The sequence below is a fragment of the Brugia malayi genome, assembly GCF_000002995.4.
Source record: "Brugia malayi strain FR3 genome assembly, contig: Bm_v4_Chr4_scaffold_001, whole genome shotgun sequence".
In the NCBI taxonomy this organism is placed as follows: domain Eukaryota; kingdom Metazoa; phylum Nematoda; class Chromadorea; order Rhabditida; family Onchocercidae; genus Brugia; species Brugia malayi.
The window spans coordinates 5,586,507-5,609,447 of NW_025062478.1; the positions used below are offsets into that span (position 1 = coordinate 5,586,507).

The window sequence follows — 22,941 nt, forward strand, 5'->3', positions numbered from 1 at the left end:
TTCCTCACATCATCGCTTAATTACTGTATCTCATTTCTTCATCTCTCTGTCACAGCAGTGACACATTCTTTTCTTAGTCTCTCATAAACTAACCTCTCATCTTTCTTCACACATTCTACTCATCCATACCTCTACACACTAATTGTCTGGGCCAATTTAGCCAACCTTTAATATTACTTCTGTAATTATTTCTTATTTCTATAGCTTTATCTCACTGTATGCACCTAACAAGTGTCAGTTTTACCCTTTTAGTTTTGCTAGTGCCACCGCTCATCTCAATTCTCAATTCTTTGGTACCACTGTGAAAGATCTTTTTGTGTTATAACAACCATATTTCCCATATGATCTGTAATTTATCTAGGATTCCAGTTAAGAACCGTTTATTTTAAGGTTATAATGAAGGCTTATCGTCTGAAAAGATCTCGACTCGTTTAACTTAAAGGAACGTTTAGTATCTTGGTTGAAACTAGTGTTGGATGAATTACGATGTTTTTACCCTCTTAATTCAGGTCTGTAATGATCGATGGAACTTTTGAGTGCAGTGACGTGAATTCAGATATGTTGGATGAAGGATTAGCACCTAATATGATTACCGTAAGTGAAGCTGAACTACGAGAACAATCCATTTCAAAAGCTAAAGAAACACCAAATGTTGAGGAGTCAGCTTCAGAGAGATTCACAAGTCTTGAGAAAGTACCATCTGCAGCAAATAGTACACTCGGCGATGCACTTCCGGAAACAGAAGAATTAGACGCTGAGAGATGCGTTACAAATGCTGGCGCAGTTGGCCAAAAACCAAGTTCACGTGTGCAAATACGAAATATTCCACCTTATTTGAAATACAAACAAGTCAAGGAACTCCTTTCGAAGTATGTGGAATCTTTTTGCCAAATTAACTCAGATAGTGAGTTTGCCATAGTTCTATAAGTCTCATTTCTGCTTTCATGCAGATTGTTCGGGAATACTATGTTATTTTTGATTTCTTTCTTTTCAGGCAATTGAACAAGTCCGTTGTGAAAAACATTCGACATACGGGCATAACAGTGTTTTTTTCACTACCAACTCCGAACGAAGCTGCTGCTGCAGTGCAAATTTTTGATGGTTTTAAAATGAAAGGTCGAATTTTGCAAGCCAGAATAGCACAACCGGAACAACTAAAAGCTGTAAGTGAATATCGTTCTTTAAGCTTTTAACATGACTTTCTGTTAAGTTTCCCTTTTTTATGGCTTATCAAAGCCAAAGAAGGTTATTTTTGATAATCTAAAACTAGTCCTGCAAGTCACAAGATGTTTTTGTTCATATTATGTGACTAAACAGAATAGTAGGAAAAAGTATTGAAAGCATGTCATATCAAACATGTTTAGCCAGCAGCTAAAACCGAGTGTGACCAGCCATACTTTTTAATTTATAGAAACCGCTAAGCAACGACCAAATAAAGCGTACAGCACGCGAACGTGTAACGCCACTGGCTGACATACCATACAGTGAACAACTCGAAATTAAAATGAAAGATGTTAAACGAATTGCGATGAATTTTTTGAAAGAGATGATTGTTGCTCATGTAAATGGTGCCAACAGAATCGACATTGAATCGTTAATTGAATCTGTGAGTTCACTTGCCAATTTCCTTTGAGGTGCTTGTTACCGAATCTTCCTTTTACGTCTATGTGTTCTAAACATTTCTGGTATTGACAGAGTGTACCAAATTTAGTCGTCCTGGGATTTTTTTCGTGGAATAACTGTAATTTCTAGATTAGCAAACTTGAACAATTAGGGATGTTGAAATAGGTTGTATTTTTTGTGTGATTTTGGAAATAAGGTACAGGATGTTCAGCTTAAAGCTGTAGTGGTATATTTGTCATTAATATTTTCAGATTCGTCCTTCACCTCGTATTACTGGATATCGAAATAAATGCGAATTTACAATTGGTCATAATATAGATGGTCATATTTGTGTTGGTTTTGTTGGCGGCCGATTTGCGGCTAATGAACATTTTGTAGTACCTGTGGACACATGTGACAACATATCAGCCCATATGAAACGAATTGTGGGAGCGTTCGAAAAATTGGTTTTGGAAAGTGGTGAATCAGTAAGTTTTACACTGCTACCTTAAACGACTTGTAGAATCATAGAGCATATTGCTCAATGCTGAGTTTTTCTTTTTTTCCGTAGTCTGAAAACATTCAATTGTAGGTATAATTGTCTCGGGGATCATTGTCATTTGGCTTATGATCAAAAGGATATCATTTACAAAACATGTCCCAGGTATAAGCCTCATTTTTCCCATTACTAAATCATCAGTCTTTTTTCTCAAAACTATTCATCACTGATTGGATTTGGAAAAAAAGCAGTATGTAGGTTGGGCACTCTTTAGTTTTGTCTATTAACTTGTTGGGAACTAGTTGGTAGCATGATATAAGTTTCACAAATGGATTTTTGCAGCCATTCAATGAGTTTGAAAGGAAGGGTGTATGGAAAATGCTTTCCATTCGTGAATTTGGTTCTGATGTAATGATGATTGTAACGATATTTCCTATGGAGGACAAAGAGAGCGAAAATGCTTTGAAAAAACTTGTGGAAGAACGATTTCTTCAGCTTGGTAATCTCTCTGATGAAAATAGTTTTTTCCGCATTACTTCATTGTATTGGCAGCGGTTAGCGAATGCTAGTGATCCGGTTATCTATGAGCACATTGCAGGTATATTCTTTTTTCGGATTTTATTTTAGCTTTGTAATTTTAGGACAGTTTTGCAAAAACTTACATGGTTCCATAATTTTAAGTGCACTTCTTTGTTTTCAAAAATATTGTAATTAGATTGTCATGCAGTCTTTTCTGAATTCTCGATCTTAATTAGAAAAATTAGGTTTGTTTTTCTTCGGTAATCCATTGTTACTGTTTACGTTTTTCCGAACTTATGCTACTTGATATTCCATTTATTATTGTGTAAATATTTTGTAACTTCAAACCGTGTAATTTTAGATATTAAAATTTTAGCCATGATTGTTATAGTTTTTTTTTGCAATTCAATGGTCAATATAATATGTATACTGTGATGTTTATCTTATATAATTTTAGAAATCCTGAAATTATATATCATCAGAGTAGTATCATTTTTTCCTGGGTATCTCCAACAAAGTAGTAGACAATTTATTTGTGATTGAATCATAGCTGATTTAAAAATTTTGTTGAGCTGTAAACTCTTTAATTTTTAACAGGTGCTCCTTACATTTATGAGATAATTTTGGATGCCCGGTTTCGAGTTTCCCCTTCATCGTTTTTCCAAACAAACTCTGCTTGTGCCGCAATACTGTATAAAACAATTGCTGAAAAGTGCGGTTTATGTAATGTGGATAATGCAGCTGCCCAGGAAGCAATCAATGCTGATATAGTTACTGCAGTTTTTGAAAAAGATCTCGAAGAATTTGCATACGAAAATATCGACGGACCAAAAACGAAAATAAGAAAGCTTGAGAAGGTAGTGAAGTTTTTGAACAATTTGAATTGGAACTGTTATCTTAATCTTCAACAATTTCAATAACTTCTTATCCTCTCTGTGCTTATGCAGTGATATCTTTATTCTGGCATTGTGATTTGTTGTATATATTTTTTCTTTTATATCTGAATTACTAATATATTTTTAGGTAGACACTTTTGAGCAGCAGGCAACTTTGATCTTAGATATTTGCTGTGGCACTGGAACGATCGGAATTAGTTTAATGAAATTAGCAAAAACCGTTAGTCGTAAATTTTTAGTAGGCATTGAAATTATCCCGGAAGCTGTTGAAGACGCAACAATAAATGCAATTGATAATAACTTACCATCGGACAGGTATTCCTTCTAAAAAATAATTTTACGAATTTATGGAGATTCATAAACTAGTGGGAAAGAAATTTTTTTAAGCCGGAATAGATAAAAGAATATACATAATCCTGATCTTGATTGTGCTGATGTCGGATTTTTAGCTACAAGTTTGTGGTCGGTAAAGCGGAAAATATTTTCTTTCGTTTGGAACGGCTATTACCATCATGGATTGATTTGAAAACAGTAAATATAATAGGTGTAATAGATCCTCCACGAGCTGGTATTCACGAAAAAGTAGTTATTGGATGTCGGGCAGTAAGTATTTTTTCTTCTGATTTTTCATACTTTCGAATTTAATGAATTTCTCTCCCTTGGAGTTGAGGTGTCATTAATCTTTAAACATAAAGCATTAATCTTTGTTTAAAAATGACTGGATGTTTATCCGTCACTTGAAGGGTGACGTGTATAAATCAACTAGCTTAATGTTTATTTTCTGGAATTGCGAAATTCTGAACGATGAAACTGAATTTGAAAGAAATATTGAAGGTATATGTAGTTGATTCCACTTCTCGGTATTTCAGCTTACACAGCTGAAAAAAATTGCCTTTGTCTCGTGCAACCCGTCTTTGGCTATGAAAAACATGGTTGATCTCTGTCGGCCGACATCCAAGAAATTCGCAGGTGAACCATTCAAGCTGACTTCTATTACACCAGTTGACATGTTTCCGCAAACATCTCATTGTGAATGGGTTGTACAATTCGAGAGATAGCTTTGATGGTGTTCCATGAATCTCTTCATTGCTTCTTAATATTTTTTATATTCCATGTCGAGTTTTCATTAATTTCTGAAACTTGTATTCTGTCATTGATTTTTTGGTATTGGAAACTGTTTCATTTCTTTTTTCACTTTTAATTCGATTCTTATGAAAATTTTTCATTGCTATTGTTAAAAGTTTCCTTTCTTTGACGGTTGTTATCTGATAAGGGATGATGCATTTCGAGGCATTCAGTTTCATGTTTTATTGCATATTTTTTGTACGTTGAACATTTTCGTACCCATGATGAAGCTAAAAATAATCACTACAACGGTTTTTTTAGAAAAAATATGGTATGTTTAAATTGTTTAAGCAATATAAGTTATGTATATTTAAAAAGTTTCTGTATTTTGTCTGAAACTAGTTTTCTGTTTACTTTCAAATTGCTCATTTGGTTCAGTATACAGTTTGTGTTTAAAAAAAGCTGAAATTATTTGGAAATGGATATAGAAAGCTTAAATCCAGTTTTTGGAAGAAAAGATTTCTATGACAGAAGACAGGATTGTTTTGAATGTTTGACGGTGGAAATATCTGGTAGAAAGTGAAAATGGGGTCGTTACTGCACTGAAAAGAGTGTAGAATAGTTTGCTACTGGATGGCGACGAATTAAGTATTCGAATTTAATAGTTAGGAAGCTTAAATGTTTTGAGAACAATTTTATCAGGAATCTCATTAGATTTGCTCTATATGTCAGTTCGAGTTCTAAATTTTAAGATAAGAATTGTGTTCTGAAATGTGCTTCCTGAATTTTGCTTTCCTTTCTTTTAGGAGACTGATATTGAAGCAATCATGGCTACCATTTGCAAGGTGACTGTTAGTAATTTTATTTTAAATTAAGAGTTGGTTAGAAAATAGCTGGGTTTAGACATATTTACATAAAGTCGACCAGGACATTTTGTTCTGGTGTTACGGTGGAAACAGCTGGCGAGAATATGAGATGTAATGGAGTTTTCTTTGGTGTTGTCATAACACTGAAAGGCTTTTTATGATTCGTACACGTTAACGGAATGTATATAGGATTTCACCACGAATTGCAGCATTAAAAGAGAAAGGGTAGCAGCATGCTTTCTCAAATAACTTTTAAAACAAATTTGATTTAAAACATTTCTTGATCAATTCTGGCTGAATAGGCTGCATATATGAACAAATCTTGCAGACTATAAAATGCAGAGCAGCGGTTGCATGGGAACCCAAAAAACCACTGAAAATTGAAGAAATTGAAGTTGCCCCACCGCGAGAATATGAAGTACGAATAAAGGTAAATTCGAAAACTTACTTTAGGGTGAATTTTGATTCGAGCAATGTGCAAAAGATGTTTTTTCTGAGTTTCGTACTAATGATTTTATTGAATTGTAGTTGGTTTGTCTAGGTTTTGTATACTGCGATATGTCATACGGATGCTTACACATTGGATGGTGATGATCCGGAAGGAGTATTCCCCTGTATTCTTGGACATGAAGGTGCTGGCATAGTGGAAAGTGTTGGTAGTGGCGTGACATGTGTGAAACCTGGTGCGTTTTAACGTTCTGATGAAAGTTCACATTTGACAACAGAAAACTAAAATGTACAGATAATTTCTGAAGTCATTTTATTTCAAATTAGAGTCACTTTGTTTTATTTTGTGTAACTGTCTCTTTACTTTCAAAATCGTTCTTAGTTAAGGGGATCATGTTATTCCATTATACACAGCACAATGCAAGGAGTGTAAATTTTGTCTTAATCCGAAAACAAATTTGTGTCAACGTATTCGGTAAGATCCTTTTTTCTGAAATTACTAGAATAGAGAAGTATTGAAGTTGTCTTGCAGTGTGTCAAACTAATGAAATCTATCGATTATTTGTATCTTGTTATTCCTTATTGTTGCATGGAACTGTAAATCTAATAATTTCATCAATCTTTATGCTTTAATTTTAAATCGTACAAGTTATTTTAAACTTATTAAGGGTAACACAGGGACAGGGTTTGATGCCAGATAAGACGACTCGTTTTTCGCAACATGGAAATGCAATATATCACTTTATGGGTTGCAGTACTTTTAGTGAATATATTGTCGTGTCACAGTATTCTGTTGCAAAGGTATTTTCCATTTTCAAACTGCTTTCGAAATAAGTGGATTACAGGAAATCGAACTTATGCGAACTTTGAAAGCGTGAACTTCAAGGAATTTTGCTTAAACTGTTACCTAATCGAATTATTCCATTTCCGAAGATAAGATTATAGCGGTTGATTGTTTTAAATTGTTTTAAAACATTTAAGCTAGCTATTTCATATGATTTATTTTAAGGTACCTTGTAATGCACCATTGGACAAGCTTTGTTTGCTTGGCTGTGGTGTTTCAACTGGTTATGGAGCAGTGGTAAACAATTGCAAAGTTGAGCCGGGCTCTACTGTTGCAGTTTGGGGGCTTGGTACCGTTGGGTTAGCCGTTATTATGGGAGCTCGAATTGCTGGTTCCAGGTTGATCGTGGGAATTGATAAAGATACGAAGAAGTTTGAGAAAGGTAACGATGCAGTTGTTTAGTCTTGGCAATAGATGATTTATTTTTTGGTAATTTTAATCTGAAATATATATTTGAGCTATTGAATTTGGCGCAGATGAGTGCATTAATCCAAATGATATCCCAAAGAATCTGCCATTGCAAACATTTCTTGTGGACAAATATGATGGTGGTTTCGATTATACCTTTGAATGCATCGGACTTGTTGAAACAATGGTCTCTTCTACCAGTATTTTTAATGTGTCAAGTTTCTTGGGGTATTTTATGTCATATTTGCAACAACACTCTTTGCTAGGTAGATTATTCCAATATTTTTCGAAAAGTCTTTTATTATTGAATACAGTATTTTCTGTGTGTTTTTTTCATTTCAGCGTCAAGCACTCGAAGCAGCACACAAAGGCTGGGGTGTATCTTGTATCATTGGTGTTGCGGCTTCAGGGAAGGAAATATCAACACGTCCGTTCCAGTTAGTTACTGGTCGTACCTGGAAAGGATCAGCCTTTGGAGGTTCAGTAATTTTATCGTAGGATACAAAAAAATGACAAATGAATGAGATTTCCACCCACTGTTGTCGTTTCTGGAAGAATTCAAATTTAAAAGCAATACTGTTTAAATTTAGCGGATCATTTTGAAATAAAATATTCTTCGCTTTCATCTAAAATGATAGTTAAATCACAGGTTGGAAAAGCGTCGACGATATCCCGAAATTAGTTGATGAATATCAGAAAGGTAAAATAAAACTGGATGAATTTATCACCGGCTATTATGATCTTACAGAAATTAACACAGCCTTTGAAATGTTGCGTTCCGGCGACAGGTTATTTCTTCTGTCATTAATTTTCTTTGATGAAAATTATAAAAAAGTAACCGGACAATCTTTCAAAAGATTCTTTTGCGCTACTTTTCCATTTGTTTTCTTACTGGATTTCAACAGCTTATCCATTGCATTAGATCTAAAAAATTGTAAATTTTTCTTGTTCAAAATAAATGCTTACTTACAGCTTGCGCTCAGTCGTGAAAATAAGTAAAGTCTGAAGGATCGCACTTTCGCCATTGATAATAACAGGTATTACTGAGATGCAGCTGATTACAGAATATTAACATTTTTCTAGGTACGAACACCATCTTCTATACGCATTAGCTTCTTGTGATAAGTACACTCAGAAAGGCATTACTCATTTTTCTTTGTCGCAAAATATTAAAATACCTTTGTCTGGTAAAGAGCTGCATCTGATGCTGTTTACCGTAATGCTCCTATTCCGTTAATTGTTCATGTCCCATTGTGTAATTGAAATTGTTTTGACACTCAGCTTCGAGCATTATAATTGTGTATTTTTAATTTAGTGTTTATCCTAACTTTTCTGAGCTATAGATTCATGAATCAATAAATACGACAAAAAGGTAGAATAAACAATAAAGCGATATTGGATAAGGAACTTTTTTGGTGATTTATGAAGAAGGTTTTTCATCTCGTTTTTTTTTTTTTCCTTTTTGATAATTTTGTTCAGTGTTAATATGTGGTAGAATAAAGAGAAATTTGTCATATTCACCTTACAGAATAACGGAAGCAATCTTAAAATCGTTTTCCAAAAATCTTAACTTCTCAATTTTCTTTTTCTTCGGGGTGCAGATATCGGATAACTCTATGTAAGCAGAGATAAAACAGAACTGTTTTAATGACTGAAATATTTAAAATTTGAAATGAACACTGAAGCCATGTCATTTCTTAAAAGTTCGTAATAGAACAACTTAATATATAAGAAAGATCAAAGAGGTGAGAGCACTGCGTCTTGATCACAGGCATGTCATCAACCGGTCGTATCTTTTTTATTTCGGTTCGCATTGAAGAAATGCTTGTTATATTAGTACTGCCAGTAGAATTAACTGTAACGTTGAGAGTATGCGGTTCTACAAGTTTACTTAACTTCATTCTTGCTGCATTGTAATTGCAGTTTATCGTTGTACATTCCCAAAGACTAATTTTAAACTGTAAGGAAAAAAATTTTAAGGTACTCATTGCAATACTGCAGTTTCAACTCGCACAGACTAAAGCGATTGGGGTAAGGTATACTTCCATGAAATTATGTTTCTTGAATGAATTCAAAGATAAAGATAAATGAGATAGAATTTAAGGATATTATAGTATGGATGTCACTAATACTTCTTTCTGATCCTTTTCAACTTGGTCGGAAAAAGTATAATTTAATAAATGGTTAATTTTCGCCAATTTTCAAGAGAAATAAAGCCTTCAAAAAGTTTGACTGGAACCTCACGATACCGGTCGAAGCAATGGTTCTCACCCTGAATGCGGACAAAGTCCAAAAATTTATCCACGACGAATACAAAGCATGTCTTACCTTAACTATCAACTTCCTTTATCCTTCTATTCAGTTTAGTAGAAGACCGCGACAAAATCCTGTACTGCAAACTTATAAACTGCATTAATAGAAAGCCCTATATATTCCAGAAACAACTAGAAGCCGAGAGTCAAAAAATCAACCAGCCCAATAGAAGACGCCGCAAACGGCAACTCCAACATGCCGTTTTGCCCAAGCAAGCATATATCGTCAAGTCGCTCAACTTCGAGTCGACCTAACAACATATTCAGTTGTCCAGCTAAATCTATATTTGTTCACACGCAATTATCAAATCAAAATCTGTATTAATCACTTTTCTAATGAACTAAATAAATGAAACATTCCTTCAACAGAACCATGACTTAAATTACAAATTTGCAACAGGAAACACGTCAACACTTTGTCAAAAAGGATAAATAGGACAAGCCAAAAGATAGCACTTTGCTGTTTTTTCTCTCCTCTCATAGAATTAGCGGGAAGATCATCCTCGACACCTTACTATATTAGTAGACAACCTACCGCCTCATAACAGCCGTTTAATGAATAAGCGACTTTTAAAGTTTCATTTTTCTAGCTGTATCAAATGAGAGCCAGTGGCAAGGTCTTGTAATTAATCTGGCTACTTAACACTGCAAGTAAATATGACTAAATTGACACAACAAATGCATAAAACAACTTAGGATAACATATATTTATGTCTTTATGCGCAACCATCAGATCTGCTCCATGGCGTTCATAAATGTCGCTGTCGTACAAACTAAGAAATTTTATGGTAAAATAAAAAATAACAAAGCAAAATTATTCAACAATAGTATCATCTGCCTTCGTGCATCTTGTGTAGACAAGCTGACCGCCATGATGTACCACACACTTGATCATTCCTACAAGAATACAAAAACTTATACGAATCTGTACAAGTGAAAAATTAAGACATCCTTTGTCTAACTATCACTGAAATGCGGTTATCAGATCTGACACCGTAAAATGTTTTTAATCGAACAAAAGAATCAATTATTAACGAAAAAAAAATTATCCCAATAGCATATTCAAAAATTCAGAACCATCCAAAAACAATTTTGCAAAAAGCCATATGTCAGACAGCAGTAACAAATTCAACAGAAGTTTTTTACTAAAAGACTGCTGATCGAGAAAACCGCTCTATTATATACTAATCCGATATTACAAATATAAAAAGTCCATTCAAAGCAAATTTCTGTTTCAGTTACTTACTTAAAAGTTACATGATTTTTCATCAAGCTTCTTAATGCCCACAGTTACTTTCCAACCACATAATACAAACCTTTTGCAAGAAGCTCTCGAAGTCCTTGCTTAGCTAAAGAAGCTCGAACCTTTAATCTTTCCGAAACTACCGATGGTGTGATAAGCTTGTATGTAATAACCTGCAATAAGAACATCCTAAACAAATCTATTAAGTTTTTGAAGAGAGAAATATCACTAGAACTTTGGTATTTATTCAAAAAATGTAATTGCGTTACATGGCAGAAATCCTTATTTGGCACTCCGCAGACTTCATTATGCTTTACATCATCCAGCCATAACATCCTTTATATAGCGACATCATGTAGGCTTTTTAAGATTTTTTTTAAGAAAAATTTTTACGAAAGAAAAGAAAAGAAAGTAAAGTTAAAGTATGACAAAACAGCTTTAAACACATACTTCTTTATATAGCTTTTCATAAGTTGCTTTGTCAAAGAGGACCATATTGTTCAACTTATCCCGAACCTTTCCTTTGGACCACTTCTTTTTCTTAGCTTTACCGCCTCCTCCACCTTCCTTCTTTTTAGGTGCTTTCGCCACAGTTTTCGCATCACCTTTTCCACCTTTCCCAGCTTTCGCTGATGTTTTTGGAGGCATGATAGTATAAAAATCCTGGGATGAAAGAGTAGAAAAGTAATTTTCAAGAATAAAATGGTACTCACTTTATATTACTTGCTATCAGTTCTTCCATTCCAGTTATTCACTTACCTTCTGATACATAAAAATTGCAAAAAAAAAAAAGAATTTGTATCTCGCTACCGTTCATATCAGATCTCCGTTAAACCCAACCAAGCTGTGAACTAACCTAATCAATAAACAAACCTTCTGCAAACACACAGCTAATAAGAATGATGGCTACCTTATCAACACCATGTATCTCAGCACCCACACCAGTACCACCACCCACACCCACCAAATTTACACTCCCAGGCACGCACCTACTGTATGTCACAGTTGTGGCCCGTTATGAAAGTTATCTCCGTTATGAAACATGTGCAACCCTCATAGACAGTAAGGAGACTCGGAGTCGTTGTTTTAGTAAAATGAAAGTGTTGTGATGGTAGGAAATGGGGGAAATAGCAGTCTTCAGGTAAGTATGGCGTTTCTTGTGTGGAAACACAGTTCATGGCATACATTGATAGGTAATAATGTCTTAGTTGCACATAAATCAAAAAATAGTAACCTTTATGGCGGTAACCTTTATGGCAGTTATTTCAGACATTTATTTATTATGTCGTATGCTTCTCATGCATAAATATCCTTTGACACCTCATCGTATTTATTGGGGAAAGAATTAGGAAATAAAAAAAAGTGTTGATTCTTTCCATCAAATATCTCTGGTTTCCTTGTTCAATTTATGTATTTTTTGTTGAACTATACTTAAATTTTAAGGATATTATTGTCATTGCCAGTTCTATTATTATCACTACCATCCTTGGACGCGTTGCAAGTGCTTTATACGTGATTTTTTCTCCCTTCATCTAGTCAAATTTTGTCTGTGATACTATTTTGTAATTGGCAGTTAATTGATATATTTGCTAAATGTAGCATGCAGGAATTAAAGATGTCTTGTTAACTGATTCACTTATCATCGAATTAAGCATTTATTTAAATAAATTTAAATAAAAACTGGACCAAAAATCCGCCAGTTGCATATCGCGTTTCCCAGATCCCGGATTGTACACGTGGGCATTATCGTGTTTCAGGTGTGGTTTTTCATCTTGTTATTGCTGTAAAGATTTCGGGAAAAGAATATACATGCAATATTATTAATAACTAGTCAGAATTATCCTTCAGAACTATCGTTTAGAACAAGTGAACTTAATTAAGGGAACAGATTTGTATGTATATGGTTATTGATAAATCGTCCTTTACAATTTAAATCTTCTTGGAACCAGTGATTAATGCTATTCAGTTTTATCTTGATCTTGATAAGGATGTATGACTTCACCAGTTTTTGTTATTTTTTCTACTTATGAAATTTCAATTTTACAATTTGTGCTTTCCTCCGTTGCAGTGTTGACTGTACTAGTTTTCATATCTCAAGTCTAGTGCATCATGTGATGTATTATGTGATGATGTTATTTATTAACCAGTTAGCGGTCATATGATTTAAACCGCATAGAACGATTTGATGCTTGACATTGTCTGTCTTTTGAAACCTTCCTTCTCTTTTCGTTGTCCTTTCGTTGTGCCTGAACTGGAAATCCTTCTGGCGGTCTTTATAAATCCATTAGTTTTTTTCTTCTAAATTTCATCTTTCAGTACGCATTAGATGTGACATATTTTCTGTTTTATATTGAAATCATACTAACAGTACAGTTTAGAGGAGGAAGAAATGGCAGTTTGGGAAGAATATCTGGCAAATCAAGTTAATATTGATGGCATCCAGATGACGTGGAATTTATGGCCACATTCACGAATCGATGCACAAAGACTTGTTGTGCCTGTTACTGCTTTTTTCACTCCTCTCAAAGTAAAATCAGTCCTGCCACTTTTATCAGAATGAAATGGAAAATTTTGAAATTATATTCTAGTATTTACCTTAGATAAGCTTTAAGCAAATCATTTAATTTTTTTTTGGATCACCGACAAATTACCTTACGCGAAATTTTACGGTAACTTTCAGGAGCGTCCGTCTGACCAGCCTCACCAGCCACCACTTGAATATGATCCTGTTTTATGCCAGAAAACATCCTGCAAAGCAGTATTGAATGCTCTATGGCTAGTGACTTTTTGAATTACCCTTTTTGCATCTTTTTAATTGAAATGGTTTCAGCGGTTAGCTCGTACGAACAAAAATTCGTTTCAGTACTGTCGATTTTCGTAATAAAACGTGGATTTGCCCGTTTTGCAATCAGCGCAATCCGTTTCCTCCACATTACAGTATGATTGCAGAAGATAATCGTCCGCCAGAATTGTATCCACAATTTACGACCATCGAATACACCTTGAAAGTAGGTATGACTGACCGAATGCAAAGAATTCCTGTTTCTTGTACCGATTTTTAAGTATTTGTGGTTCACTACTTCAATATCTGACCTTCTTTAATTTATTTTTTTGTCGAGGAACTTTCAGTCTCAGTCTTTAGTTGTCCCTTAATAAAATCAAGAATGATGTAGAGAATTTTCTTGGCAGTTAGGACTTTCAAAGAACTTTCATCAGCTCCTGTACTTATTGTATAAGACCGTTCTTCAATAAATCCGTTGCAGAAGGCTACAACTCTACCACCGATATTTGTCTTCGTTGTAGACACCTGCGTATCAGCAGAGGAATTGAAAGCACTAAAAGAATCCATCCAGACGGCACTTTCCCTCCTTCCTGCCGATGCACTTGTTGGTTTGATTACTTTTGGACGAATGATTGAAATACATGAGCTCAACGTGCAAGGAATCTCAAGAGCTTATGTCTTTAAGGTAAATATATTGGCATTATAGAAGTTTGCTGTAAACAATCTATGATCATGAAATGAAGTTACAGGGTAGCAAAGAAATTAATCAAAAACAAATTCGAGATGTTCTAACAATGAACATTGGTCGACCAGTCAACGTTGGTGCAACTCATCATCAACAAGTGGGTTCAGGAACACCATGTGCAGCATCGCAGCAAAGACCTGGTTACTCAGTGGGACCTGCTAGTGTTCCCGGTAGTGGTCCTTCCGTTGTGCAAGGAATGGTTGCAAGCTGCCTGCTTCCATTTAATAAGTTTCTTCAGGTGGTTTTATAACAAAGGCATAATAAAAGCTTTGGAGAGTTCCCGTCTTGTAATTCATTAATCATAATTCATTTCAGCCGATAAGTGATTGCGAAGTATCAATAAATGATCTTATTGAACAAACTGTACCTGATCGTTGGCCAGTTCCGCAAGGACATCGTCCTCTTCGTGCAACGGGTAGTGCACTTGCTGTTGCTGTCACTTTGCTTGAGGTTAACAAATTTTGAAGTTTGAGGGAAACTTGAAAATTTACACATTAGATTTCTTAAGTGCTTTTATTTTTAGAACTTTTTGAAACTTAGCAATTTCTTGTTCGTAGGTGTGTTTCCCTAATACTGGAGCTCGGATTATGTTGTTCATTGGTGGTGCCTGTACACATGGACCAGGAGCTGTAGTGGGTGAAGAACTCAAAAACCCAATTCGTTCATGGCACACGATTAAAGAAGACAATGCACCATACATGAAAAAGGTATTAATGTATGCATATAGATGTGTATAATATTTTTTGACTAAGATATATACATATTTTTGGCCATTTAAATAATAGGAGGGAGAAGTACACTTTTTCAGCAAAACATTAGGTAAGGTAGAATAATATAGATTAAATATGGAATACATATTGATAACAGAAATTCTAATAGGAAATATTATAATTTAAATAGCAAAGCGTTAGTTCAAAACTGGTACTGAACATCTCATTCTTCAGGCGACAAAATTCTATGATGGTTTAGCTGCACGTGCAGTAAAAAACGGTCATGTAATTGATATTTATTCATGCGCACTTGACCAAACAGGCTTGTATGAAATGCATGCTTGTTTCAACACAACTGCAGGTTTAAATTAAATATTTTAATATTAATTAAAAAGATGCGAAAATACTAAGGGATAACTAAAGATTTTCTTTAAAAAGGAAGAATTTTAAACTTATTTCTTCGTATTTTTGGGTCTTTTCGCTATGGAATTTTCAATAGCGGTTCTGATGATCTAATATATCAAATGGATTTTTGACAACATTTAGTCCAGCTGTGCTGAGATATGCCCAATATGTTGTTTGCAAACCTTTTTTTCTTATGATAATAATTTTTTATAGGGAATGTAGTTATGGGCGATAGTTTCAAGTCTTCGCTATTCAAACAAACGTACCAGCGTGTTTTCGAGAAAGATTGCAATGGATTCCTGAAAATGGGCTTTAATGCAACTATGGAAGTGGGTATTTACTTAGAGATTCCCTTTAATTCTTATTCTAGTTTATTTTGATATATGTATATTGATCCAAAATTTTCCTCAGTCTTGGAGAAGTTTGTTTCACTTTGATTTATTTGGTTACAGTATGATATAAAATATTCCATTTTATTTGAACTACATTTTAATATCTTTATATATCAGTTTTCACTATGGTGTATATTTAATTTTTACTATAGTAGGATGTTTCTAGAAGATCAAATTTTTAAGCTTTTAAAAGTTCAAAAAAACATATACTGACATATGCAGGTAAAAGTTGGTAATGGTCTGAAAATCGAAGGTGTTCTTGGTTGCTGTGCAAATGGTAGTGTAAAGAATGCTTCAGTGTCGGATACAGAAATGGGCATTGGTGGTACTTGTCAGTGGAAATTTTGTTCAATCAGTCCGAGAACAACTATTGCTGCATTATTCGAAATTGTTGCTCAGGTTACCCTGCGTTTTTATTCGGATTTTTTAACTGATTTTTATCTCTTTTTTATTTATCTTAACTAAAGGCCATTCCGCACCAGTGAGTGAGAAACTGTAGTTAAATAGCGCGAGTTATCACAACTCTTGGTCACAACTCTGCAGCAGTTGTCGTTTGGAGTTGTTTTAAAATTATTTTATTTCTTATTCTTATAATCTAGGAATATGTGGAAATCTACTTTTTCCAATTTTTTTAAAATGTATATTGCATTTTCTTAATATTAAGTATTTTCTATTTCTTATATATATATTATAGCATGGTTCTGGAATACCACAAGGTTCACATGGTATGGTGCAATTTGTGACTCAGTATCAGCATCCAGATGGGCGCAAACGTATTCGTGTTACAACTACATGCCGGAATTGGGCTGATATGGGAAGCCAGCAACCAAGCATCGCATATGGCTTTGATCAGGTTATTGATTTATTATTTTAATTTCTTTGGACTCATTCTGAAATCTGGAAAAGCAAGTAAACGATTCATTTTATTAGTAAAACGTATCAGGAAATTTAGTTATGCAGTGATAGCAATTTATCTATTTCACAATTGCCTATAAGTATTTTAACATGTTTGCTGTACTTTTTCTTTCAAACTACTTCTCTCAAAAATTTATTTCTACAAAATATTATTTTAGGAAGCGGGAGCAGTGATAATGGCCCGATTAGCTTCTTGGCGCGCATCATCAGAAAACGACACGCCAGATGCATTGCGATGGCTAGATAGAAGTTTAATTCGTTTATGTCAGAAGTTTGGTGAATATCACAAGGTATGTGTTTTTTTTTTCTTTTCCGAATTTAATTTTTTCTAGGTATTATAAGCGGCCAGGTCTTGTTTTTAGCATTTAAAATTACTTAACTTCCAGTTAGGTCTAAGTACTCGTGAGAACTTAATCCAACAAAATGTAAACTTCTATGTTACCAGTTTAAAATTTACCTACTATGATATTTCTAGGATGACCCATCATCTTTCTGTCTATCGGAGAAATTTGCTCTCTTTCCACAATTTATGTTCCATTTACGACGATCACAATTTTTGCAAGTGTTTAATAATTCACCAGATGAAACATCTTACTATCGGTAAGTTACACTTGTGTCCAAAATAATGCTGCGAAGTCAATGAATAATTACATCTGTTCATTAGGAATTAGTCAAGATCATCAAGTACTTTTATTTATTATAAGATTTGATATTCTAAATCTGGAAGATAAACTTCGTTGATTTCAGACATATTTTGATGTTCGAAAATGTGTTGGAAAGCACTACTATGATACAACCTGTGCTATTTGCCTATTCTTTCAATGGCCCACCGGAACCAGTTTTACTCGACACATCATCCATTCTTCCGGACCGAATTTTGTTGATGGATGATTATTTTCATGTTTTAATTTATCATGGCCAGGTTAAGATTTTTTTTGTAGTCTTATGTGATCGGTGCATATACTTTTTGATTTTAAACTTTTAAAGACTTTCATATTTCCAGACAATTGCCGCGTGGCGCAAAATGAACTATCATGAAGACCCACAGTACAGTGCTTTCAAGCAGCTACTGGATGCTCCAATAGCTGACGCAACAACAATTCTACAAGAGAGATTCCCCATGCCACGTTATATTGTCACGGAATATGAAGGATCTCAGGTTTTTTCCATTGCTCTGTTGAGTGCTGAAGCTATGGTATATATTAACTAAAGCTAGTTAAGGAAAATAGTTGGTTCGGAACACAAAGGCAGAGCTAGAAGATTACCAAATGTTTTTGAAACTTCTAGTATGGTATTGAAAAGTAAAATGCTTCTCGTTATAAACTTTGCTGTACCCTTTCGACATTTAACTTCAAACTTATTTCAGGCCCGGTTTTTATTATCCAAAGTTAATCCATCCTTGACACACAACAATCCGTATGCCGCGGTAAGGTTCTATTTTTTTTATTTTTTTTGTTCTTAGGTTTTTTATGTATCATGTTCAGCTAATTCGAGCCCACATGGATTTTTTTATTTTAATTTAGTTTAGCTTGGTTTTTAACTTAATCTTATGTTTGATCACTGTTTTGCGATGTAAAATTTAACGATTTCCACCTGTGTAAATGTTTTAGCGTCGCTAAGAATGCAGAAGGTTTTCCGTGTCAATTTCTATTTACATTCAATAATAATTTAAACGTGAAATTTTTGTTGCAGGAAGGTGGTGCACCAGTCTTTACGGATGATGTTTCTTTACAAGTATTTATGGAACATCTCAAGAAACTAGCTGTCTCTTCATCCACTTAGTTATATTAGCATATACATTTCATTTGTTACTAACTCTGATTTCGACTGTGATATGACTGTGTAATTAAGTCAGTTTTCAGTCGTTTTTTGCTGTTTTCATATCTTTGTTCCGTGCTATCTGTTTCTTTCCGGTATATTGTTATATAAATCTTCAGAGTAAATCTTATTTAGCTGTCATCTTAGCATAAAATTGTCTAATTCAAATATGATAAATTACAAAGCAAGCTGCTTGAAGGGATAGAAGTTACGTCATTTCTATACACTGTCGTAAAATTGACATTTTCGTCATGAGATTATCAACATTTCAAGGATGTAGTTGTAAGATCTGGCTAGGGTTTGCAAATCTTTGTTTGCATTTATAAGAATTCTCGGAAGATTTTTGTATTCCTCGATTTTCTGATGCATAATAAATCGGCCCCTCTCCATATGATTTCTGTAGGATCTATTTTCTAAAAAGCTTCACTAACCTGATATATAACTCGACAATTTAAAAATTAAGCATGTATCCATGTATTGAAAAACAACTAAAAGTTGGGGATTGCTTTTTGGAAGGAATGATAATAATTATAATGGAACCGCAAAATGTAGATTTGTACATTGCTTTTTTGCTTTTTCGATTGCTGTAATCCAGAAAGCTTTTCTCTTTAATTTATTTTTAGTTTTTCTCATAATTTTCAATTTTATGTCAATTAAAAATTAGCTTCAAATTTATTTGCTTTAACAAATATATAAGATGCTGCTGTTATTTTAACAAATATATAAGATGCTGCTGTTACCATGCCACAATAACTTATGACCTATTTGATGTTAAAATTATGCCGCAGCGATCTTCTGTACTCCTATGTGTAGGCTTTCAACTTTAGTTTAGATTTATGTTTCACTTAAGAAATTAATTTTGAAGCATCGGAATGGACGAAATAAGCAGACGCCGTGTTGCAGAAGCAACGGAGTGTATTAGGAAGGCCGAAGCATAGTTAGTTATTTTTTCTTGGGAAATGTAGGCCGCAATAAGTATATGCTTTTCCAATGTCAACTTTTACTATAAATCAGTCTGGAACAGGATTTGGATTATTAATTTCCTGATTACATTGTAGCCTGAAAACATCGATCATAAAAATGAAATTCAAGCCCGATTATGATAATGCAGCAATGGAGTACGACCGAGCGGCCGTTTGCTTCAAAAATGCTTCACAAATGGAACAGTCACGTGATGCTTATCTGAAAGCTGCTGAAATGCATAAGGAAAATGGCAATTTATTTCACTGGGCGAAGTAATTATTTTTTATCTTAAATACAGCTCTATTATCTGGTTGGCCTAGATAGGTATTAATTAGTCGATCCAATGTTGTGATAAAAAGTAGTCTTAGTTTTATAATGGTGCTCATCATTCTTAACTTCTCACTTTTTTGATTGTTAAATATCTTGAACTAGTCTCATCTAATGATGAGGTTAAAAGTTTAGCTGAAAATATTAACAACTATAGGAAAAATATTTGAAAAAACGAAAATATTAAGTGAGTTGTGCATATGTTAGACCAATAACAAATGCTGTTTCTTTTTGTTTTGTGGTCGCAGAGCTACTTTATCACTAATCAGTGATTAATTGAACGAGCAACAAGTTTCTTTTTTTTAGATTATACTTTTTGTAGATGTAATGAATGTGCAGCAACGATCTGCAAGGAAATGGGTGATAGCTACGGTACACTGAAGTACATGGATTTAGCTGCGGATGGATATGCTGAATCAGGAAGTAGCGATTCTTCGGCTATGGCACTTGATAAAGCTGCAAAATGTTTAGAAGATATCGACCCTGAAAAGGCTATTATGGTTTTTATTTTGTCAATTCTTTCAAAATTTCTTTCCAATGTTAACCTTGACTCGACGTTATTTTTCTAGTACGTAGGAATTTTATTTTGAAGGGCTCATGCTCAATGAATTTTTTGGAAATAGAGATTTTGATTCTAAAGATTTCTGAAGAAGTAAATTTTTAATGTTCCAGCCAGTTTTTGGAGACTTCATTTAAACGAGTTAAATTTAAATTAGTTCTGTAAATCATTTCTGTTATTAATTTAGGTATGATTTTGCATTACATGCTTGGATTCAAGAAGTGACTTATTGAAAAATATTTCTCGAAAGTTCTTAATTTGATAAGGTTTGTGTAGGTTTATCACAAAGCGCTATCAATGGTTCAAGAAACTGATCGTTCGCGTATGGCTGGTGGATTTATGAATCGACTTACTAAACTGTATTTGAAACTGAAACAATATAAAGAAGCAGCTAATATGATTTGTGAAGAGATCGAGAAATATATGGAAGTTAAAGTATTTTTATCGTCACCCTTTTTGTGATATTGTTTGTCTTTTCATTTTATTTTTTCCCATATGAAATTGTGTATAGGAAAAATGAAATTCATATTTATTGTATTTTTTTTTAAGTTTCGTGAAGGAAAGAATTTTCATTTTCGGTTTGACATTGTTTAAGTAGAATTCTTTCCACTTTTAAAGGATAAGAATTTACACAACTTTAATTATAAACTGGCGCATTTAAAAATCTTTTTGAATTTTTTTTCCACTTTTTTATGTCTAATATTACTTTAATAAAGATCGAAACTATTTCATTTTCAGTGTCAATTATTTAAAGGCCCGCTGCGGCAGTGAATAATGATTCACTGCTAACTTCACGCTTGTTTATTTTTCGATGCTTCTTAATCACTTATTATGTTTTGTGCTTACGGTCATCCTTCTTGTTTCAGGAAGCTGGGCGAGTGGGACAACTAACTGTTGCTCTCGTCCTTGTCTGGCTAGCATGTGATGATCCAGTATCAGCAACAGAAAGTATCCAAAAATCATTCAAGTAAGTTTTACTGCTTGATATGTGCTTCATTTGCCATCATATTATTGTTGTTCTTTGTTCATTTAGGTGTGAAGAATTTGAAATTTCCGAAGAAGCGAAGGTTTGCTGTGCATTAATTTCAGCATTTGAATCAGGTGATAATAGTCGCTTCCAACAGGTCCTCCAACAGCCAATTTTGAGGAGTATGGATAATGTGGTAGCTGTTGTTTTCGCAAGATTTCTTATTTCATATTTTTAAAAATTTTAAAGTTTTAGTTCATAAGTCAACGAATCCCTCTTCTTGATTCTAAAGTGTTCGAAGTAAAATAACATCTGTATTATAATTTTTCATATTCGAAATTTGCTACATTTGAGTGAATGACATTTGAAACTTAGTTTTTATCTGTTTTCTACCAAATACAAAATAAATGGATTAACTATCCTTTTGAAAATTACTCATAGAGATGTGCAAATTCGTTATAAGAGGATATTTTAGTTATGCTTCTAATGAGAGAATTAAAGGTTTTCATCTAACATATACCACTTACAAAATATTTTTTCAGTTTCTACGTTTAATGAAAGAATTAAGAGCCTGCTCTGAAATAAGTGATGTGAATGACAACGGTAACAGTGCTGACGATGGAGAAAATGATTGTGAAGATTTGAAATAGTTATATGACATATATGACTATCAATTGAAAATGCAGTGAATTTTTGAATATGTAATTTTAGTTGACAACCTATATAGAAGAAAAAATTTCATTAAGAAATCTGGAAATTTCCAAGTTTTTAAAGATTTTTGAAAGCAAATCACTTCATTAATTTTTTTGCAAATGTGTATGATAAATTTAAGTTGTAGAAATGATTGTCATCCAAATCGCTTATTGTGTTTGTGTTGTTTGTATTCAGAAGAATGACCTGTCGTTTTCCATTTGATTTCACTCAAACGAGGGTCTTATGTTCCATGTAGCTTTGAAATGATTGAGCTGGCTTTAATTTCCACTGCATTATATACAATAAGTAATCCATTCTTACCAAGTTAATTAAAAAAAAAAAAAAAATTGAGGTAATTATTTGAAATCGAATAATAAAAACTTTTATGGAATATTCTAATTTTCGCTTTTAAAAGACAGGAGGACGACTCATCTAAGAAGTTTGTGTTCAGATGATCTTTATTCCTAAATGCAAATCACACTCCTTTCCTTCATTTAATATTTGTCCGGCACTTTTTAGAAAATGAATGAGAGGAAACAGGTCTTTTTTCACATCAGTGATTGCCACTGGTTGGATATTTTACGTAATAGACTTGAAATCTGAGCAAAATGTCATATATGTAACGTTTTATTTAATGCAAGTTCTTATTTTCAATAATTGTGTTGAGAAAGGAGTTTAGTAATGTGGTAGTACATATTGTAACTTTTATAAAATTATTTGTCTTCGTGTTAAAATAACTTACTCTGTATATTGTATTTTTATTAGTTTGTTGTTCATAAAATGAATTTTCTTAAGCTAGATGAATTTATAGTATGTTGTGTACTATGAAGATTAAAAAGAAATCGTAGATTTGTGGCTATGAAAGTGGGTGAAAGACGAGGCTAATGATATCATGGAATCGGTTTCCATAGTGATTGCTTCCTCCTTATCGCTGTTGCTTTAGAGAATTCAATTGGAGGTGGCT

General features: G+C 33.6%; 7 protein-coding genes across 9 annotated transcripts; 6 read left to right on the plus strand and 1 right to left on the minus strand.

Annotated features, from left to right (window-relative positions):
- Window positions 1–516: 516 nt before the first annotated feature.
- Bma-trm-2A (Uncharacterized protein) lies at window positions 517–4,574 on the plus strand (the record flags this gene model as incomplete). The annotated part of the gene is made up of 9 exons (XM_001901924.2): window positions 517–869; window positions 995–1,163; window positions 1,412–1,606; window positions 1,875–2,090; window positions 2,444–2,699; window positions 3,218–3,477; window positions 3,644–3,831; window positions 3,966–4,119; window positions 4,386–4,574. The coding sequence occupies 9 exons, from the start codon at window positions 517–519 to the stop codon at window positions 4,572–4,574; spliced, it is 1,980 nt and encodes a 659-aa protein (XP_001901959.1).
- Window positions 4,575–5,408: 834 nt separating this feature from the next.
- Bm4674 (Uncharacterized protein) lies at window positions 5,409–8,145 on the plus strand (the record flags this gene model as incomplete). The annotated part of the gene is made up of 9 exons (XM_001901923.2): window positions 5,409–5,432; window positions 5,776–5,877; window positions 5,989–6,130; window positions 6,282–6,369; window positions 6,563–6,695; window positions 6,904–7,120; window positions 7,197–7,333; window positions 7,489–7,624; window positions 7,796–8,145. 9 exons carry the CDS (start codon window positions 5,409–5,411, stop codon window positions 8,143–8,145), a joined length of 1,329 nt encoding a protein of 442 aa, XP_001901958.2.
- A 774-nt stretch (window positions 8,146–8,919) lies between these two features.
- Bm487 (Uncharacterized protein) lies at window positions 8,920–9,713 on the plus strand (the record flags this gene model as incomplete). Of its 2 annotated transcripts, XM_043081760.1 has the most annotated exons (4): window positions 8,920–8,952; window positions 9,127–9,177; window positions 9,353–9,463; window positions 9,585–9,713. In XM_043081760.1, 4 exons carry the CDS (start codon window positions 8,920–8,922, stop codon window positions 9,711–9,713), a joined length of 324 nt encoding a protein of 107 aa, XP_042937694.1. The 2 variants fall into 2 exon arrangements, with proteins under 2 accessions (XP_042937694.1, XP_042937695.1); XM_043081761.1 differs by lacking the exon at window positions 9,585–9,713 and having other exon boundaries at window positions 9,353–9,562.
- Window positions 9,714–10,272: 559 nt separating this feature from the next.
- Bma-rps-25 (Uncharacterized protein) lies at window positions 10,273–11,349 on the minus strand (the record flags this gene model as incomplete). The annotated part of the gene is made up of 3 exons (XM_001901922.2): window positions 10,273–10,355; window positions 10,775–10,874; window positions 11,152–11,349. The coding sequence occupies 3 exons, from the start codon at window positions 11,347–11,349 to the stop codon at window positions 10,273–10,275; spliced, it is 381 nt and encodes a 126-aa protein (XP_001901957.1).
- A 251-nt stretch (window positions 11,350–11,600) lies between these two features.
- On the plus strand, window positions 11,601–11,810 carry Bm13473 (Uncharacterized protein; the record flags this gene model as incomplete). The annotated part of the gene is made up of 1 exon (XM_043081762.1): window positions 11,601–11,810. The coding sequence occupies one exon, from the start codon at window positions 11,601–11,603 to the stop codon at window positions 11,808–11,810; it is 210 nt and encodes a 69-aa protein (XP_042937696.1).
- Window positions 11,811–13,090: 1,280 nt separating this feature from the next.
- Bma-sec-23 (Uncharacterized protein) lies at window positions 13,091–18,432 on the plus strand (the record flags this gene model as incomplete). 2 transcript variants are annotated; one of them, XM_043081763.1, is made up of 17 exons in its annotated part: window positions 13,091–13,228; window positions 13,382–13,476; window positions 13,565–13,709; window positions 13,965–14,168; window positions 14,233–14,466; window positions 14,544–14,678; window positions 14,786–14,935; window positions 15,173–15,299; window positions 15,557–15,672; window positions 15,958–16,134; window positions 16,430–16,588; window positions 16,809–16,940; window positions 17,126–17,250; window positions 17,398–17,572; window positions 17,654–17,809; window positions 18,017–18,076; window positions 18,343–18,432. In XM_043081763.1, 17 exons carry the CDS (start codon window positions 13,091–13,093, stop codon window positions 18,430–18,432), a joined length of 2,418 nt encoding a protein of 805 aa, XP_042937697.1. The 2 variants fall into 2 exon arrangements, with proteins under 2 accessions (XP_042937697.1, XP_001901955.2); XM_001901920.2 differs by lacking the exons at window positions 17,126–17,250; window positions 17,398–17,572; window positions 17,654–17,809; window positions 18,017–18,076; window positions 18,343–18,432 and having other exon boundaries at window positions 14,233–14,427; window positions 16,809–16,982.
- A 908-nt stretch (window positions 18,433–19,340) lies between these two features.
- On the plus strand, window positions 19,341–21,934 carry Bm6927 (Uncharacterized protein; the record flags this gene model as incomplete). The annotated part of the gene is made up of 7 exons (XM_001901919.2): window positions 19,341–19,405; window positions 19,527–19,703; window positions 20,081–20,258; window positions 20,594–20,752; window positions 21,184–21,284; window positions 21,351–21,480; window positions 21,827–21,934. 7 exons carry the CDS (start codon window positions 19,341–19,343, stop codon window positions 21,932–21,934), a joined length of 918 nt encoding a protein of 305 aa, XP_001901954.2.
- Between the last annotated feature and the right edge of the window lie 1,007 nt (window positions 21,935–22,941).